Genomic DNA, 21716 nt, shown 5'->3' with positions numbered 1-21716 from the left:
TCGCTTCTTCTGCAACACTCCCTAAAAAAATACACTGGCATCACATTGTTTCACATTAGGATTAACATTGCCCTCCATTATTTACTCAACTGCTACTTGGATGATTGCTAATCCTTTGTGTCATTACAAAAGTGTGCCCTCACATAGCTCAGCGTAATTACTCAGCCAGTGCCAGCAGCTTCGTCCTACACATCCACTATAATAGATGCCAAAAAGCATCCTTTGGAGCGTAGGAGCGATGCCATAGAAGAATCCATTTAGCTTCTCTAAAGAAAAACTTTCAAATGATGGTTCTTAAAAGAACCATTTAAAAATAAGAGATTTAAAATAACCTCAACACACTGTAGAGGTTCAACACCAGTTAAAGGTTTTACGTCCACAAGCAAAGAACCATTTAGGGACTGCAGACAGAATAAAAAGAACGCCTCTTCATTCCCATCCACAGTTCGCCCACGCGGGACTATCGCACTCCATTCTAACACACAGCCCTCCATCATTCCGCGAAGAGCCAGATGGCAGGCAGAAGTGTGTCCGCACACAACTTCATGCTGCAGTCACCATGCACCTGCTTTGTCAGACGCTTGTCATCCATTTTGGACGCTGTCTGCCAAATCGTTTGAGGCCTAATCAAGCGTTCGCCACAGCACGTAGCGCCATTTCACCTCCCTGGCAGAGGCTTCCTCAGAGCTGCAGATGCGGGCCTACATCCGTGCTAAATCCATAATGCATATAACTGCCTCCTTCCACGCATTGCTTGTATTAATACACTTCTCCTGGCTGGGACACGTTCTGGTTTGGCAGAGATACACAGTAGAGTAGTGGAGACACTTGCGTGACCATTAAACTGATGGCTGTGATACTAAAATGAAATCGAGTTGATTTGCTTCCATGCCTCAAACCTTGCAAGTCCTGCTCCCTCAAATTTCATATTTGTGGAAATGGAATCCCAGCTGATGAGTGGCAGCAGAGACAGAGCTTTTTTTTTTTTACAGGCACTCGCTTCACCAGTCACACACTTGTCCCCCAAGCCTAGCCCACCTGAGGTTTGAATCACTTAACACTCTGAGATGCTCATTACCTCTGGGTTTCCATGTCTCTAAGCATAGGATTGTGCAGAACCAGCAGAGCGGGGGATGGTAGCACCGCTAGATATTCACAGATCTACTGAAACGCTTATGCTCACTGAAACACAGACACAGCTACAGTTCTACATCAGCCAAATCAGATACAGCTGGGGTTTTCTAGAAGAGAAGGAAGAGGTTGTGACTGTACCAAAGAGTGCAGGAACCTTTGGAACCTGGGAAAGACCTTTGAAAAAGAGAAAAAGCTGTTTATGTACTTATATTTAATTTCCCATCAAGGTGATTCAATGAAAATGGTTGAAGATCTAACTACTGCTGGTACTGTCACTATAGCCAATGCTACTGGCATATGCCATGAACATTCTATCTCACTTTTCACTGTAGCAGCACTGTTCCTACTGTACACACACATCCTTACCCTGCATCACTGTTAGCCAAGCTACAACTTTTGCAGTCGCTGTGAAAGAATGCAGGGAATATTACATCAAGAGAGGAATTCAGTTTTTTTAACCATAAAGGCTCATTTATACTTCATGTCCAAAAATTAAGATGTCAGTTTTAAATAATGCACCCGTCACTACCCACATACTTCTATGCATCTTACACGTTGGCATGGATGATAAGCAATACATCCAATAGAGGGCAGCTCACATTTAAAAGCCTCTGACAGCAACAAACATTGCGACGGTGGAAAAGGTTGTGATAATGGACTTACAAAAGAAGCAGCTACAAAACTGTGTACAACACAAGTTTCTTCTTTGTCATATCTACATATCAGTGGTCATTTTTTGCTTGAACTATTGGCTAATTAATTGACTAAATTAACACAGAGCACAGAAAAAGGGCTCCATCCATATCCATATCCTTCTTAACGTTGAGCATAAAAGAGCCTTTAGGTGCTACCAATACCAGAAGCATGTTTATTTAATATTACTGAAACAAGTGGAGAATACTAAGAGGATTCTAACCTTTCATGTGATACAACATTTTCTTCATTTAATATTTTATTATTAAAGAACAACCCATGAACCAACAAGGCACAGGCCTGACATGAACTACAAGCTGGTGTAACACCAGTATTACTGTATACAGTCAAGCAAGCTTTACATTACAACAAATGAAGAGGCTGTTGTTCAAGAAAGAAGCCCCTGCTCCAAAATCGACACCCTGATGGTGGTGGTGATAGCAACATATTCTGAAGACTTTTGAGGCTGCTACATTATAAAAAGTGGACAGAATAACATCAAACCATCAGGTAGACAGTTGACAATTGGTAAATTCGTAAATTTGATTGAACTCCACTAATTATTCCAAGAAGTGTGGTCAGATATCCAACCGGAATTTTCTAAGAAGCTGAGAGCCCAATACTGCCATGACATTTCCATGTCCATTTTAAGTGTATGCAAACTTCCAACTGTAAATGTAACTAACTGTGTGTGTTGTTCTGTAATTAAAAACATAACTACTCATTTCATTTAAATAGTATAGCCAAAACAAAAGTGATGACTCACGTCTTCTTAAGGGTGAACCAAGAGAAACAACATGGAGTGCATGTACACTTAAACAACTACAGAAACACCCACCTTCTCCTGCGTTGTAGGCCAGTATGGAGCGTGCTCTAGTCTGCTTGCCCTCCGTGTTCTTTCCTGAGCATGTGTGAGAGCAGAGGGACCAGGCCGTCCAAGGGCTCAGCACACAGTCCTTCGGGCACGGTACCTCACACAGAACAGGCATGGGGAGGATAGCATCCCGACACAGCTGTCTGTCCACATATTGACCTGAGCAAAGCAAACACAAATCAAGCGATCATCATGGGCCATAGAACAACATGTTAATATACTGTCATGGTAAATTTTGAAGAAAGAGTGTTCACTTTAAAGTACAATTCTGTTAATAACTGATAACTTCACATCTTTGCACCACTCATCATTCATTCCACAAACTCACTCATAAATACATACATAAATACATAAATACAAACATACTTTTTATTAAATAGCTTTCAGTACAAGAACTCACGAGAATGTTAATATTCATGTGATTAAGCATATGTATAGTCAGAAGACCTAATACATATTCAAAAGATCAAATGTAGACCTACTTAGATACATATAAAAAATGCAACATCTCCTATACATGTATGTCTCTTACACATATTTTATTAACATCCAAAAGTACAGTCTGCAGGTTCAGCTGCAGTTCACTGGCTCCTAGCAGACATTAATTCTACATTACTTCATCCTTCAACTTGAACTGATGCCAATTGGATGTGTCAGATGTGCACACTGCTGAGTTTCCGATCCAGAGCTGTTTGAAAACATGAATGAAGCCATGTACGCCCAAGACAAGCCAAGTGCCTTTTCAAGACAACTTAAGTGCCCATCATGCCTTTGTCTTTGCACTGAGCTTGTGCTGAGAGGTTTAACATAACAGGATAGAACAGAAGGAACAAGGGCTGCCCCTGGATATGGTCCATTTCACTTAATAAAATCTTCATCTGTGCTAATAGACTGTTTTCAGGGGGGTAGGGTGTATAACAGGGGGGAAAACACATCACCAGTTGACATAAAGACCAAAAAATGAAGGATGTTCAGCTGCCCTCCACAGGCTCCCGCCACAGGTATACTGTTGTTGTAATTAAAAAATATTTAGTCTGTATGTGTTTACAAAGTCAGATTTGTATGATTTATTATAATTGTTTATCTATTTAGTTTTTTTTAGTTATTTAGTTTTAGTTTTGTTGTATTTTAGTTGTTGATTTCAGTTTAGTTCCAGCTTGTTTTAATGGTGACATAATATACTTCTTTTCGACAAGTTAACACAGTTATCCAGGTTCTTAATAAAATGATGTATCATGCTTTGGTTTAACATACTAGAGGATGAAGGATGAAGCACCACAGCACCCACTCTCACCCTGTGTAAACAGTCCAGTTACCTTTTGAGTGCCTGTTCCTTTAAATGATAATGAGCCACCGCTCACCTCACTCTCCTCCATTTGCATTACTCTTTTCCCCAGCTACACAAATTTTTAGACTTCTACCTTTATTCTTATTTGTCCTGGTTTGCACTAGCTAGCTAACATTTACTCCACCTTGAGTTCAAATCTCTCTCAATTTTAACAGATGGCTATCTTTTGAAACTCGCAAAGCTAATGGGTGGAGCTACTCAGATGGGGGACAATACAATTGTAAAAAGGTGGCTTATGATGTAGAACACTGATGTTAAATGCCCTGTTTTTTAAACGTTAGGCAGCCCACAAAAAATGACTGGGTTATTTGGGTTCACAGTTTTGGAAGACACTCTCTTTTGCCCTCTTTAAGAGTGTATTAATGGTTTTAATTTTGTTTATTTTTTAAAAAGATGAGTTTTAGTTTTAGTTTAGTTTTTATACAGCTTCAGCTTTAGTGTTGGTTTCTAGTAATAGGGTAAATATTTTTTCAGAAACCCATGATTACCCTACTCTAGCATGGCTACTACACCTGGCAACTTATAGCTGAGTAGAATCAATAGAGAAGGAACTACAGCCAGAACTGAGGCTGGACACCTTTGTTTAAGAATTGAAAAATAATACATCTGGTGGTAAAAACCTGCTCTGATATGTATCACACTGAGGTCACGTCAAGGACTTTATTTTAGGCAATAACCCCTGCGAGTGGCCCTGTATTGATTAGTGACATCCCACCCTGCATTGGTCAGCCCAGATCACAAAAAAGGCCAAACTGACAGAAAAGCCAGTGAGTTAGATGATACACCAGGACCCTGTGGGACACAACAGATCCATTCTCATCAGCAGCAGACAACAGGGATCAATAAAAGGCCAGGAGGGAGGGACAGCTTGGGGGAGTGGGGGGGGGGGGGCACAGAGAACCAGGGGGAGGGACTCAGTAAGCCCACCTCACATCGCAGACATGGATACACATCCAAGTGGAAGTCTTCCATGGCATAAAAAAATCATTATACTTCTTGTTTGGCATTGATGGGTTCCTTAAGGGCTGTTTCTGCTTTTTCTTAAGGGCTGTCTCTGCTTTTTGTGACAGTTTTTCCACTGAGGCCAAGACAAAAGTGTCTGTTGGTATTCAGAATTACAAGCTACTGATACTTCAATTGATCAGTTGGATCTATACTCCAAACATTCTCAAAAAAACACGCAATTGTTCAAAAATTATATCTAATATGTACAACACGAAACACAACAAATGGTGTTTAAATGGTTATTCAATTTCAAAAAGAAAAAATGCTTTCTAATTTTTTCAACCTTGTTTTTCATAGTGGCACATATATTTTACCAACATGGTTCCTTATTGAACCCAAGGTGTTAATTCTAGGGTATAAAAATCCTTTGTAGCAGCTTTATATGTAAGTGCGTATATTATTCATAGGTCCAGAGACAGTTCTAAAAGTGTTTGAGGTTTTAGGTTCACAGTCCAAATGTTCACACATCCCTCCTTTACCTGCATGTGTGCTTCTTCACATAGAAAAGTACCAGACTACATCTGCCATTTTCTGTTTTGGGCCTTGTCACATTCAGAGGAGACAGAGCAGAACTCTAAACTAATCTGGAGAAAGAGAGGCAAGCTGAATTTGAGCTGACGCCGACATGTGCCGAGCTTTAATTTCATTTATAAGACTGAGGCCAGAACACAACGTTCACCATCTCATTGACCATGAGGGAGGACAAGGAGGGAGGTGACCTTGAACAAATCGTATTACTTCTCACTGAGGCAGGGTACGTTACCTGGACAGGACTGGGGCGGCATACTACTGCAAACTAATGGGGCTGACTGTCAGGAATAGGTAATCGAACTAAATGTTTTACAATGCTATTGTTTTCTACATTGTACACATTTATTAAGAGTGTACTCTGTTACAATACATTAAAATACATTAATAAGGCTCATGGTCATTTATACTCAATTAACACCCATAATAAAATTCTGTGAATATATAAAAATGAATAGTAATCCAACCAGATCCAAGTTGAAACCAATGAGATAAAAGAGTATAGGGCAAGAGCAGGGTCGTAATTAATAAACAAGGCGGATGTCAAAACCAGAAAACAGCAGTATCCAAACATCAAATCAAAAGGGCTATATGAGAGGCAAAAAAACAGTAGACAGAAAGAACAGGTTGAGAACACAGAAAGGCAAAAGTTAATGAAACAATCGGGATGTACCGATAATTGATGGTAACGAGATCACAAAACATGTAGGCCTAAATACCAAACCAAACAAAAAGATACAGGTAAAACCGATTAGTACTCTGGTGACGGACACCATGGAAACTGTCTCTGATTGGTTGCTCGAGGTCCCGTGACTGTCATGGAGGAACAAGGGATATGGAGTCCTGTACATCATCAAAGTTTGGAGGCAGACCCGGGAGCACGACATCAATTAATAACTGGTCATTAAATGGATTTGTCTACTCATGCTTTAGCAGAGCTCAGTAACACTGAGATAAATAACTGATCAGCACAGTGATTTATCAGTCTACTCATGCTTTAGTAGAGTTCAGTAACACTGAGATAAATAACTGGTCAGCACAGTGATTTATCAGTCTACTCATGCTTTAGTAGAGCTCAGTAACACTGAGGTAGATAACTGATCAGCACAGTGATTTATCAGTCTACTCATGCTTTAGTAGAGCTCTGTAACACTGAGATAAATAACTGATCAGCACAGTGATTTATCAGTCTACTCATGCTTTAGTAGAGTTCAGTAACACTGAGATAAATAACTGATCAGCACAGTGATTTATCAGTCTACTCATGCTTTAGTAGAGCTCAGTAACACTGAGATAAATAACTGATCAGCACAGTGATTTATCAGTCTACTCATGCTTTAGTAGAGTTCAGTAACACTGAGATAAATAACTGATCAGCACAGTGATTTATCAGTCTACTCATGCTTTAGTAGAGTTCAGTAACACTGAGATAAATAACTGATCAGCACAGTGATTTATCAGTCTACTCAGGCTTTAGTAGAGTTCAGTAACACTGAGATAAATAACTGATCAGCACAGTGATTTATCAGTCTACTCATGCTTTAGTAGAGCTCAGTAACACTGAGATAAATAACTGATCAGCTCAGTGATTTATCAGTCTTCTCATGCTTTAGTAGAGCTCAGTAACACTGAGATGAATAACTGATCAGTACAGTGATTTATCAGTCTACTCATGCTTTAGTAGAGCTCAGTAACACTGAGATAAATAACTGATCAGCACAGTGATTTATCAGTCTACTCATGCTTTAGTAGAGCTCAGTAACACTGAGATAAATACCTGATCTGCACAGTGATTTATTAGTCTACTCATGCTTTAGTAGAGCTCTGTAACACTGAAAAGTAGAGTTTGCAATAGAGTTTCTGGTTTGAGCCTAGTGACCATGTACATTAAATGTTAATGATCATATACTGATGGAATGCTTATCAAAGTTTTTTCCATTGTATTACATCCTAAGCCTGACAATTTATATTTGTTCAACACAGTGGGCACTCACATTGTCAAGTTAACCTAGATGTGCATAGAAAGTAAACTAAATAGAAGTATGTGGAGAGAGTTGTACATGGCATAACATAAGTGCATTGCTCCACAAATAAAAAATTATGTCCTTCTTGGGAGTGGTGGGGGAAGGGGGGAGTCATCACCGTGGCAACAGCTGAGGCACAGGCATTGGGATTCTTTCAGCTGGTGTGAAATGGGGACAGTGATTATGAGACTCACCACACTGATTGAGACGCACACACATCTGTGTGCGTCTCTGTCTATTTCTTGCTCTCTCCTCCCCTGGGTGCTCATTAGCTGTATGGATGCCGAGGTCGAATTTTCTGGTAATTGCCATGTCCGCGCACCAAAATTCACTTAGACAAGCAGTGAAATCTGCAGATGTGATGTACAATTACAATGCATGTGCTTATAATTCATTCATTAACACGCACCCATCTCAGGAAGATTTACCATTAAACAAAAAAAAAAAAACAGACAAAGATGTCGCAGGGCAGGCATTTCTATTCCAAAGGTGTGATAATCACATCCTTTCTTCACAGTCACCATAAACTAAGATTAATTCTTTCTGATAAATTGCAGTGAATCACTCTATTCAACTGCAACACATTTATATCCTCCCCTCTCAGGCGTTCAAAATTAATTTTGTTCATTGTTGCAATATTCAATCAGCTATGCTCAATTCTCTATTATATGAAATTAATTAGATTGGATAAATTAGAATTGCAATTAAACTGCAGTGAATTTCCCCTATCCCTCCCACTGGCCCTTCATCAAGTCAACGAAAACATCCATCCAACAAATCCCATTAAAAATGCATTAGTGCAACATGTCTGGGTGCCTGACTTCCCAGATGCACTTAAAATACGTCTGCTGAGTGCTGAGAAAGAAGCGGAACGCGGCTCGAAACTCATTAGACTGGGCCGCTTTTTAACTTCCATGATATCGAGGATAGGAACGGTTGTACACACATTATGAAATCTTTATAAGGTTAAGAAATCTACCACTAAGAAAAAAATCTTCAGCAGAATGTTCCCAAAGAAGTGATGTAATATTTATGTCCTGGTCTTGATGCCTTGCCGTTCAGTCTGGGTGTGAAAGTGGGGCTGTTTGTGTTTGTTTACGTGCGGGTTTGGGTGGTGATGGCGGGGTAGAGGTGAATTACAGTGTCTTCTTCCTCAGCGGTTTGTATGGCGCCGCACTGTTTGAAGCATCTTCTTGTCCACGGATGACTGCGCTGTGAGCTATTTGTCACAGTTATAGGTGTGTGTGTTTGTCCCAAGGTAAAGCATGTGTTTCTCTGATCTCACAGATGGTGCCGGTGTAGCTCACTCCCTCTACCTTGTGTTCAGCCAGCTCAATAATGGCTAGTCAACAGCATTGAGCCTTTGGGCTAGTTAGACAGCAGACTGCAGTAGCACAAGAGGAGCCGAGTTTTGAGCTATAAAAGCAACCACTCACACTCAACACACAGCTCCGAATGCACCCTTTGGCCACTCCAACAATAGACGCCCACTACCAGCAGCCCCTATAAAAACAGCAATTACCCCATTGGGCAGCCGTCCAGAACAGAAGCCCTATGGATAGAGTTCAAGAAGAGCACTGAGCTGCTGAGGCACTGAAGTGATCCGGAGTTTGTCGCTGGATTTCCCCCGCAGCTATCTAGAACATGAACCCTGAACAAACCATAAAGTCTACTGGGTTATTTGTAATTATGATTAATTATATCATATATAGAGTGGCTTGCATTGCCTGAACACTAGTTATCCAGCTGGCCACTAATGTCAATAGACATTGTTATCTGGCTAAATGTGTGAGATTGTGAAGTTGGCTAACGGGCAACGTTATATTTGAGTAAAAAAAAAATTTTTGAAATATTTAAATCTAATTTTTCCTTATTTCCAATTTGGTAGTGCAAATTAATCCACTCATTCGTAACTACTCTAGCAATAGTAATGCTCCTTACACTAGGAGGGTAATGACTTAACACACATCTCTGATGAAAACAAAGCCACCCACCACCTCTTTTGCACTGATGCTGCATCGTCGGGCAGCTCAAAGGAAAACACAGGATCACCAGCTCTGCCACACCAGCTTACAGACCCCTGTGTCTGTCAACATCACTTTTAGAGTGGTGAGGGGAGAGAGTGCCATCTACACACCCAGTGCGAGCACAGAAAAGCAGGAAACTTCATAATGTTAACATCCACAAAAACCTCTTCTAAGGCTGTTAGACACTGATATGTTGCTGGTCATGATGTTAAGTAACCCAAATTCAACCAATGTTGGTTTTTGATGGATATGTGACTTTGATTTCCAATCAAAATTCAACATTTGTACGATGTTAGGGTTTGGCATCAACATTTTTCAACTAAAAATCAGTCGAACGTTAAGAGTCCAACGTCTTTATTCATGTTCTTCTATCCAGTTCTATTCAACTTTATTTCGAACAGCAGGAATTAGGCCAGGTTCATAAAATGTTCTACCATGATTTACTATGATGTTATCAGCATTACAGTAACACATTAGATCCCATTACACATTAGCTTATTGGCATGTTTTACAGTCTGGACAAAATGTGGTGTCATCACACTTATTCCTTTACTTGCCTTTTCTATTAGTGAATTATAACAGAACACCACCCTGCAAAAAAACATTGCTTGCATGAGTCCATCAGTAAACGCTTCATCTGCTGAAGAAGCTGATCAAATGGATCGAATGACCTTTTCTATGATGTTCTCAAATGTGTTTGCTATTCATCAACGCATTACATGTGCATGCCCACTCAGCTGATTAATCAACATATTTCAAATTGATGACTGCATTTGTGACTGCATTTGCAGGACTATATGAGGAGAAGGTGGCTTGCATAAGGAGGATATGAGCTCAATAATTCAGAATTCGTTTGCTGTATTTATAGCTCAAATTCTGAGATTTTGGCATCTTTATGTATATCTTAATTACTTAAACTGGACTTTACTGAGTCGTAGTCATTAATATGTATTAGCTTAATAACATGTTGATTTTTATATGCTTTTATCAAGAACAGGAGTAAAAATAGAGGGAGAGGTACACACATCACCACCGCAGTGACCTCACAAATAGCACTATGTTTTTTTTGCCGCATATTTTGCATGAGATAAAGTGGTTACCACTCTTTTTACCAACTTTATGTTCAAGAGTAAGTGGCAGAAAAAACTCCCTTTGAGCCTGGGGAAGAAACAGATGAATACATGAACGTCTCTTACCATCGCTGTTGATACACTGTACTTGGGGGTTCTGGGTTCCAGGTCCGCACTCTTTGTCATTGTCAGGAATGCACTCCTCTAGTTTCACCAGCAGCCAGTCATAGCAGCTGGGCTCCTCACACGGTATTGCCTCAGTCAAGTGGGGGCAGTTTCCTGTTCCGCCCGTGGGCTCGTTCAAAATCTTCCTCTTTCTTAATTTAAAACCTGCCAAAACACAGAGTAGAGAAACAGTCAGTCATTAACAATGCTTCACTCCTGCACAGCTGGGCATGTTTATCCAAAATTCAAAATTCAGTTTCAGCTTCTGGCCACAGCTTTAGATACATGTCCAAACACTCCTTCTAATTAGTGAATTTAGCTCCTTTAATGGACACTCATTGCTGACACAGGGCATGTTTAATCTCCATAGGGAAGCATTGCCAGTGGAAAGGAAGGCTCCGGGACAGCCACACACACAAACCTAAGGTCACTGTGCTAAATGGGAAGTGTTGATCCCTTTTGACATAAGTACAAGTATTCTTTGGAGTGATGTTTTGTTTGTGGGGTTTATTATACCATGCTGCAAAACACATTTCCCTTAAAAATAAATGTGCTACAAAGGCCTCTTTTCCAGTGCAGGGCCAAACGGTTCTGAAAACGACAGTTTACTGTTCCTGTGGTTTTTCCACATGGACGCGGTTCGGCACAGAATGCTTACAAACCTGGCTGTCATAGGGATCTGCTAATTGGCTAATTCATTTTCATTTTTACGAAGTGTAGTCTGTGCTGCTTTGCACATGAAGAAAAAAAGACCTCACAGTTTTTAATTTAGCATTAAGTTAGTATGCTTTGTTTATTAGTTACCATGTTAAATTGCTAACTTTTTTAAATCAAGGAGACTGGACACAAATCCAATGATAGCAACCAATAAATATTATGACACGCTGTGCAATTTTCGGTCCTGATTTAGCAAAATGAAAAGGTCCACACCAGCATGGAATGGTATGGCATGACCTTAGCAACCATTCGGCCCTGTAGTTGAAAAGAGGCCAACGTTTTCTTGAAATGATGCCCAGAAGTGCTATTTTTTATTCCATAAAAAAACGGTTCTTTATGGAATCACAGATAGCACTCCTGGGTATTATTTAAAGAAAACTTTGGCCTCTTTTCTGCTATTTGTGAGTGACTTGAGTGTGAAGAACTTTTACGTTGGTAAACAATCTTTACATCAACTATTCTACACCTTTAAAAGGTTCTTCACTCACATATCTCTCATAGTAAAATGGTTAATCATGGTTATGGAACAATGGTTATTCTATGGCGTCATTCATTTTGTTCAGTTTTGAAGACATTGGGATCCGCGACTATAAAAGCATAACTGAGAACAAATCTGCCATTTAAACATGTCATGGATCTGACGTAGACTTGTTCTTAAGACTTTTCTCAAGAAAAGATAAAAACCAGAACCAGTGTATTAAGCAAACCATCTGATTTCAGCTGAAAGCGTTAACAGATATCGCTAAGTTCAGTTGACTGAAGCGTCATGCTTAGAGTGATAATCATCATAGCACATTTAACATGGCAGCCCATTAGGCAGAGAAGATGACGGAAATGACTGGAACTGCTGAACATAATTATTATTATTCTTCACTCATTACACCAGATTTCCTCTGAGGGGAATAATGAGTTTAGCGGTCCATAATACAGAAGAGACACTGATTCAGGGCTTTGGGGGCTGGACCCATAGATGGCCCAAGGTCACCTACAACCCTCCACCCCCCTTAACTCTGCAGGCCACTGCCCTAATCCCCACTCCTGTTTAGGCACGATAAGAGAGACCAGAGGGGGTCAGAGGGGGGCTGCAGGGCCAAGATGACCGTGGCATTCCCTTCCTTCTGATTATTTCTGTCCTTGTCTCTCCATTGGCCTTTTTTTAAACACACGATCCACAGAGAGCTCAGTGTACTGCGGAAAGAGGGAGATGGAGGGAATTGTGTTACATGTCGCTAATCAGATATAAAGTGTCTGAAGGTGTATGTGATGTGTAGGTAAGAGAGAGAGAGAGTGTAGGGGGCAGGCCAGACGTCTCTGTTTCTTACTATTAGCTGGCAACAAGACACTGAGGAATCTACAAACACTACACTGGTCTGGAACCAACCCAGATGCCATTACAATAATGGAGGAATGTCATAGTGTCTACAACTTAAAAATAGCCATTTTATTCACTAATCAAGACAAACAGTGTCTTTAGTGAGTTTGTACATATAGTGTTGGTAAACAAATGTGGTATAATAGTGGTATTCATTGGTGGTGAAGGGACAACAGAACAATTCTGTAAACAATTATTCATACATTCTCTGGAATAGTGTAATATCATAAAAGTTTAATTAAGCAACAGAACATGAAAGGGAGTTTGTTTAAGAACATCACAGTTTTGAGTTGACATTACTCAGAATAACGAGTGTTCTACTGCTTTTATACAACAGTTTTTACAAAATAAAGAAACCCTGAATTTCATATTGAATATCTTTTAATACTGTCAGTTCCTTCCACCAAAAAAGTCGTTCCACCACAAATGAGTTACTGCCATTCAACTGTAAGGGTACGTGTTGAACCCTGTACACGGTCCAAGACAACCGCTGATACTATAAGGCTCAACTTTTGTGCTTTGAATAGAGCCAAAGAACTGTCAAAGTATCAAGTTCAGCCAGAGACGTCATAAATGAGGAGACCAGTGACTGCTTGAAATATGAATGGGAAATTCTAATACCGCTCAACATGGTGTCTGTTTACAGATAAAGTCCTGCCCTTCAACAAGAAGAGCCAATCAGCTTGCCAGTTACGCCACAAGCGATGTAGCCAGAACAAGCTGAAATATCATGTTTTTTGTACATTATTAATCCAAATGCTTTTTTTATCAGATTATATCAGTGATTTTAAATATGTTTTTCTAACATAATAACACATCATTTGGCCTTCAGTTTTGAGTAGTTTAGTCTCTTTCTATTAATAGATGTAGGAGCCTGGTCTTGTGTCACTGGAAATTACTCCACAGAGGTACTGCAAATATGCATGCAGAGTGAACAGACTTGCCTATAAGGACTTTGGTTCAGCTCAGCCCTTTTAAATGTTGCCAGTGCATCAGCAGAGTGATACAGTTTTAGCGTGAAAAAGCTGTGCTTTTAAATCAGCATGGTTAGAACGCTTCGCAACCAATCAAATTGTGAGGTGGGAACTATCTTTTGGTTAATAACAAATGAAATGCTCTGAGCACAGACACAATCTTTTAGAAGAAACTGTTGGTAAGTTGGTAAGCTTTATAAAACATAGGCCCAAATTCTATTCTAGCTAAATTTACTCTATAATACTTAATAAGTACTGTAGTTGTATTCTTATTTCATTTAGTTTTGGATAAAGATTGGAAAATTAGGTTTTTTTCCCCTAAAGGGCCAGAAGGGGCACCATCTGGGCCCCATCTGGGTTATACACTGCACATAGGGCTTAGATGGGTCCCATGTAAGATGAAGGTGGGCTGGATGACAGGAACCATTTGGGAAGCCGAACTACGTCTCAGTTACAACACATTTACAAAGCTACTCAGAACCCATGCCCGACTGAAACCCATCTAGCCGGCATGTGTATGAGCATTAGCTTAGTGCTAACATAGTATTAGAAACTGTTCACATGCATACAACAGATAGATCTCATATACACACTTCAAACACACTGTTAAAAATGTTTAAAAAAAAAAGTTATTCTGACTGACTTGTGTGCCACGGTTTTTGTTTTTAGGTTGAATGAGGTTTTTTACCAGGATTCTGTAAAGCTTATCCAACCTCACAACGGTGGCTATGAAAAAACACATTGGTGGGTGGAGCATGGACAGATCAATTACTCAGTTTTCAAAGCACAAAATCGACAAATTTAGACATATCCAAAGGAAGGTCACTTCGCCTGCTGCTTGCGTTGAGCAGGGCAAAAAATACACTCCTCTGAGAGCTGATCCAAAAGCTGACAAACACTGATATGTTTTTTCCTGTAAGATCACAGCGGGCTGATACTTGTATAAGACATAAAAAAGACAAAGCACCCTGCATGACTCCCTTAGCCCACGGCTTCCTGGGTAATGAATGCGTATCCGGACTCGAGCGTTGGAGCGTGCCGACAGACATAAGCGCTGTACAGTAAAGCAGTGTGGGCGTGCAAAAAGAAAGAGAGAGAAAACAGGCAAGACGGACTCAGAGAGAATCCATCATTAAGATACATGGACAAGAATTTCTTCCCATTCTATCCATTCGAGTCGCTTCATTAGGGGAGAGTCAATACGCATTAAGTATGGCACACAGGTCGCTGTCCCAGCCGTAATTAATGAGGGAGGCAGCCGCTGTGGCAGTCTCTCTCTTCCTTGGACAAGTACCAACTGTCAGCACCAGCAAAGAGAGGCGCACGTCAAAGCGCTGTGTCTGTTCTTTCCTCAGAAATTAGTTCATTCTTTATGAAAGACACAACAAAGAGGAAAGCCCATTTACTGTTTTTTTCTCTCCTGCCCTTTGACCCTCAGCACCTCTGTCTTGCACGTATTCTGTCATCGGCGCTTTCGTTTTTTCACCCACTGTCTCCTCTCCCTTCCCCCCTCAGCCCATGCGCTTTGTGGAAACGCATTCTCTCCCCCACCAGCAGCTGATAAGCACACAGGACAGGCTCTGATGGACAGGTGATTCAGCTCGAGCTCGTGGAGGTGAAGGGGCTCATCAATACAAGATGGACATACACTGTTTAAAGAGAATTCCATAGGAACTGTTCACATGCTGCACAAGCTTTACAGGATTTTGGCAAAAATGCCATTGAAGCGAATGAGAAACCAACCCAGCCAACATGCTCATGTGGGGCTCACATGGGTGGAAGGTGGGCTTTAAGGGATTCAGGTGAGCACGGGCTCTGAGTGGGTTTGTTGTGAGGTCAACATAGAACCCCTGAACCAAACATTAGCATCACCTGCATAACACAGAGTTAGTCCCCCTTGACCATTTAAGGTCACAGTTGATAAACCATGTATCTGACTGTTTTTTTTGGTTCAGTGAAGGTACCGCGCCCTGGACGTCTCACTGTTGAGCAGAGACTACCACGGCTAACTACTAGGAATTAACACTAGGTCACTATTAATGAACAGTCATTGGACTGATTAAAGTAGTGCATGAAAGGGCTTTCCATCTCAGAATCTGCCTCTACACTAACCTCTAAAAATGTCTGTTCTCTGACATGCAGAACACTCCATTTATATGTCAACTACGGTACCAATGCCCAGTTATGCAACCCCGAATACATAAACACACACCACCAGAGAAAAATGTATTTGTTTAAAGTTGATAACATACTTTAAATGCACCTATCTGACAAAACGGAGTTGCACAGTTTCTCATTCAGATGTTTTTGCCAGGATTCTCAAAAGCTCGCCCAACCTCACAACAGCTGTAAGAAGACTGCATTTGTGGGCAGAGCGTGGACAGGCCAATTACTGCAATTTTCGAAGCACAAAATCCACCTTTTGACCACCCCTGCCTCACTATCTGGCACGTTTTCTGTCATCTGCTCTTTCATTTTTCCGCCCACTCTCTCCTCTCCCTCCAGCTGCTGATAAGCTCACAGTACAGGTGCTGATGGAGAAAAGGAAAAAGTGATGCAGGCTGGGTTCAGAGATGAAGGGTCTCATCACACACACCAGTGTGCTTAAAGGGGATTTCGTCAGGAGGCAGCAAACAAGTTTGTTCATTTAACACCCTAAGCGTTGGAAAATCCCCTCAAAAATGTTTTTTTTTTGTTCACATAAGTACAAGTGTTGGACTGACTATATTATAAATTAGGAAAACAAGGACATTAAACTATTTCTCCTTCAGCTGTCCCTTCAGCCCCCTGAACCCTCCATTCATTATTCATTTATTAATCCAAATGTAGAAACTATTCATTGTTAATCGTTTAGCATAATTTGTGGAGTCCCACAGGGTTATACTGTAGGGTCTTTAAAACTGACTTTAATTATGACAGTGATGCAGTATTATTAAATGAATAAATTAATCATACACCTGCAGTTTAAAGGGTTATATTGTACAAACCTAAGCTGCAAGTATGCATGATGTCATGGTTCATTCACCTTTCTTGGAGCTCTGGTCCTGACAGTTCTCGAAGGTGCAGGGTCCCCAAGCACTCCAGGAAGACACCTCACACTCCACTGGACATGGGATGTGACACAGCTGAGTGGTGTTGGGGGTCACCCCTAAACACAGGTAACTGTTCACAGGACGGGATGCTGTGGAGACACAATTCACATACAACATTTCAATGATAAGAAATTAATGTATGCAGACTATCAGACTTCCCAAGACTTCACTGCAATTTTTTGTAATTGTTCTTTAATTTGCACCCATTGCTGACACCGATGTGCAAATGCACACAAACACACAGATTGTCTAATCCCTGTAGAGAGGTACTGCCAATACAATAAGACTCTCTGGATCAGATAAACATGAACCTTTTGGCACCATGCGTAATGCCAGGCGTGGGCTCCAGGTGTGTAAAGCCCTTCAGGATTGCTGGAGCCGTAGAACTGACCTCTGGATGATGGTGCTCCATTCAACACTTATGGAATGATTTGGGAAGTTGTGGATGAAATGGGGTGGTGATTATCTAAAATTCTGACCTCACTAATGCTTTTGTAACTGAATGCAATCAAATCTTCACAGAAATGTTCCTAAATCTAATAGAAAGCCTTACCTGGCCAGCAGAAACATAAAACATCAGATGTAAAACTAGGCTACCACTAAATTTGGATGGCTCATTCACATGTACACCTTTTTTAAAATAAACCTAGGGTCTGAGGCAAAGATTATGACTATCCAAAACCTCATCCTGCCATCCTAAAAAATAAATATGCACATTATGTAAAGCAGCATATGCTTCATGCTACGTTTGCACAGCTTCACACTTAATGAAATGTGAAGTCGCTTTACAGATTTACATGTTTAGTGTTAAAACAATGCAGTGATTGAACAAAATTGCAAGCTTGGAGCATCACACATTCCTGGAGGGCCTGAATTATGTACACTGTTTTCGTGTGGACTTGGAAGCATAAAGATTCGCCTTTATTAGACTGCAAAATGTGTTGCATGATAACACTAAAGATGATGGATAATAACTACAAAAGTAACATGAGCAAATACATAGGAAAAAATGCTGATATGCACAAGCACACATTGAAAAATGACTATCACACATCATGGCCCAGTGGAATGAAGTGTAAAAAAAAGCATGACATCACCCAGGCTTCAGAAGCATTTTTAATTTGATATCCAGATGTACACATAATTTCGAAACATCCTCTGGGTACATCATGAAATATTTGTTTTCCCTTCATCCCTGTCCTCCAGTGTGTGTGTGTGTGTGTGTGAATGTGTGTGTGTGTGTATGTGTGTGTGCAGGGCGTACTGAGCGGTAGGTGACTTTCTGCAAGGTCACATCACTGATGGATCTGCCACCATTGCCCCGTGACAGATCCTCACTTCATTCACATGCAAATTGCTCTGTGTAGCCAAAAGGTGTATGGTTTGATGGAGCTGATCCTTAAAATGTGCATATGTGTGTGTGTGTGTGTGTGTGTGTGTGTGTGTGTGCGCATGTGTGCAGGTTCTGGGCTACTGTGAAGTGGTTAAGATGTGTGAAATGGGCTTCCTAGCTGATTATCAATTTCTAACCAACTGTGAAATAAATAACTTGGGTAAGTGCTATAAACATCCATATAGATCATTAAAGAGACTGTTCAGCTAAGCGTGTTTAAGTGGACTGAAATGAACAGAACAAACTGATCCTCCAACCTCTCAGCCAACTATCACATGTAATTTAGGAAATTAACTGTGCTGGTAATAAAAAAACAAAGGTATACAAGAATCTGGATGAAGCGTGTGAAAGTTCCACCCAATTTTAAAGGGCAATGGCTCCAAAAAGTGCATGTGCTGTTATCCGATTAATTGCTAATTGTTCTATCTGACTGTATGATTCAGGCTCATATTCAGCTGTTTGATCAGATTATTATTATTAATTTTTTTTTTTTGCAGAATTCTTTCCTGTAGGTATTTATGGGGTGCAAAGGTTTTTGCACCCTTCTTATCTCATGATGATACACTAGTTCACTAGTAATACCCAACTAACCACATACCTTAGTAAACACTTGGGAACACCTGATCAACCAGCATGTCAACCACCTAGCAATCAATTAGCAACCACCTTTGCAACCTCCTGGGACACCAAAGCAACTGCCCAGCATTGATCTAGCAACACCTTAGCAACCACCCAGCAACCACTTAGCAACACCACAAATACTACCTAAAATACCACAGGAATTACCAAAACAAAAACAGCTTTACCCAAGTGACACACGTAGCAACAGTTAAGTAACTATCTGGGAGTGGGAACCATCAAAGCTGTGCAAGCTTTTTCTTCAGAAAGTGCATTTTTCTATGTTTTCCCGGTCCAAAACCAATAGAATAAGTAATAAAGTAATACTGATCATCTCAAAATGTCAAAATGTAGCTCTGCATCAGGAATGGCCAAAATCTTACCTTCACTGTAATTTACTGTATCAATGTTTTCAGAATGTGTACACACACTGTATGGACAAAAGTAATGGGATGCTTCCAAAATCAAGGATATTAAAAAAGGAGTTTATCTTGTATTTGTTGGAGTAACTGTTGTTGGAGTAACTGTAACTTCTGTTAAATTCTGGAGCATTGCTGTAAGGATTTGATTGCATTCAGTGACAAAACATAATGAGGTCAGACTTTTAGATGATCACCAACCACTCTCATCCCCATCTCCCCAACTCATTCCATAAGTATCGGATGGAGCACCTTCACCCAGAGAGCACAGCTCTACTGCTCCAGCAAAGCTAGAGGGCTTAATACCCCTCAAGCCCACACCTGGCATTAGGCATGGTGCTGAAAGGTTCATGTTTATCCTTGTCCTATTCTATTGGCAGTATTTCTCGACAGTGACTAGCTGTGTGTGTGTGCATTTGCACATCTGTGTCACCAATGGGTGCAACCTAAAGTAGCTAAGTGCACCCATTAGTGTCCACATACACTCAGACATATAGTGCATATAATAGCCTTTTGTGGGGGGTAGCTTTTAAAGGGTTTTAAACCCTTTGGCCAAGGGTTTAAACCTGTCAGAGGTCTGGGTCCTATCACCTCCACTGTGTACAAATCTGACTTAAACTGCTTCACTGACAAAACTGCTTCACACCAAACCACCACTGGTTTATTTATCTGCCTGAGGAACTATATTTGGTGGTCTGGGGAATACTGCTACCCTGCTGGATTGGTTTTGGAGCACAGCTGCTCTGTAGGAATCCCAATGCTATTTTCTTCAGCATAATCTCACAATTTCCATGGCTTTCCTTCATAGCCGTGCAGTCATATGGCATTCCGATGGACGAATGCCTGTCTCGGTCTAAAATGTATCTCCTCACCTTCTCATTAACCCAGCCTGATTAATGACTCTCTCCTTGCTGCCTGACCTTGTTCAGGTGGCACCTCGCTCGTGCATGGACCAGATGGTTCGCACTTTGCCCACTCAGGGGTTCCCCAGCCTAATTAGGGCACCGATATCCCATCAGCCCCCTCGGCCATCCGCCTGCCGCCAGCCCCTTTGCTGGATCATCATCATCAATAACTCTGCATAACCCACAAAGGAGATCTGCATGGAGGCACTGTAACAAAGCCATCATGCTGAAGCACTTGCACAGGCCCACGACAGGGTGCCACGTCGATTACAGTCAGGACAGAAAGACAGCCAGGGTGGAACTAATAAACATCAGTGGCACTGTTGCTCAAACACCGCCTTGCTTTTCTCACACTCTGGGCTCCCTGTGACCGAGGTGTGTTAATGGATAAAGACGGAGACAGCAGCTGCTTTTCCTCTGTTGTCTGAGAATCTGCAGCCCCCCACTGAGAGAGGAAATCACGCCAAGCTTTAGCAGAGCGCAAAAAATCCAGCAATGCAGGAAGCTGGATGAGATGCTGCTTCCACTGACAGAGCTGCATTTTTGAAATGTAAAAATGAACAACTGGGTTTCAGGACCCATTTTGGCATTCATAACCTGGGCTGGGGAAGCAGGCCCTAATCCCCAGATGATTGGAAACAGATTTTGGATTTCAAACAAAGCTTTCACAGACAAAGCTTCCACATTCCTATGGTAATGACACATACGGGGATCACAACTATCCTCCCCATATTACCGAGCTTACTGTGCATGCTAAACACTGCAGCGGGGAGCGATGGGGGGGCAAACGTGGCTGGTCACCAGCAGGTCCTGCTATAGGATTTATATGCATCTTTCCTGAAAGCAAATGACCAGATTAGATTTGCATAAAACACACCATGCTTGTTCTTATGCAGAGCTGCCCTAATTGTCTCACATTAATATGAATATCTGTGAATAATTCAAAACACCAGCAGTACATTATCCGCACATCTGTTAGTGTAAGCCGAGAGGAATAGTGTCGTTTTAAAAAAAATGAAATAACACAGTGAACCTTTACCACATGATTACTCATTTTCCTAAGCATTTTTAAGGTATGAAAGCAAAAAACAATTAGATATGCAAATGAGACATTATTTAATTAAACATATGTGCATATTTTTAGACAAATATTTAAAATTGCAAAGACACACTCCAAAGAAAGAATTTGACATTTTTTATTACGTTTTTAAAATAATTGTTGGAATCTCATTAATATAACTTTACACACTCTAATAATATAAAAGGCTTTTTAAGATCTATGCAAAATTCGAGCACAAAATCTACCACAAAATCCAACTGACTGAGATGGTTGGTCCTGAATGCAGAGGAAAACATAA

General features: G+C 40.8%; 1 protein-coding gene across 1 annotated transcript in view; it reads right to left on the bottom strand.

The window, feature by feature from the left end:
* thsd7aa (thrombospondin, type I, domain containing 7Aa) overlaps positions 1 to 21716 on the bottom strand; it is a 138810-nt gene that overhangs the window by 42742 nt on the left and 74352 nt on the right. The window contains exons 5-7 of the mRNA XM_072675928.1: positions 16957 to 17112; positions 10830 to 11033; positions 2666 to 2860 (exon numbers count right to left, since the gene is read on the bottom strand). Of these exons, the coding sequence (XP_072532029.1) occupies positions 2666 to 2860; positions 10830 to 11033; positions 16957 to 17112 (555 nt within the window). The remainder of the gene's footprint in view (positions 1 to 2665; positions 2861 to 10829; positions 11034 to 16956; positions 17113 to 21716) is intronic.

The sequence above is a fragment of the Salminus brasiliensis genome, chromosome 3 (genome assembly GCF_030463535.1).
Source record: "Salminus brasiliensis chromosome 3, fSalBra1.hap2, whole genome shotgun sequence".
In the NCBI taxonomy this organism is placed as follows: Eukaryota; Metazoa; Chordata; class Actinopteri; order Characiformes; family Bryconidae; genus Salminus; species Salminus brasiliensis.
This window is presented reverse-complemented; position numbering and strand designations above follow the sequence as displayed.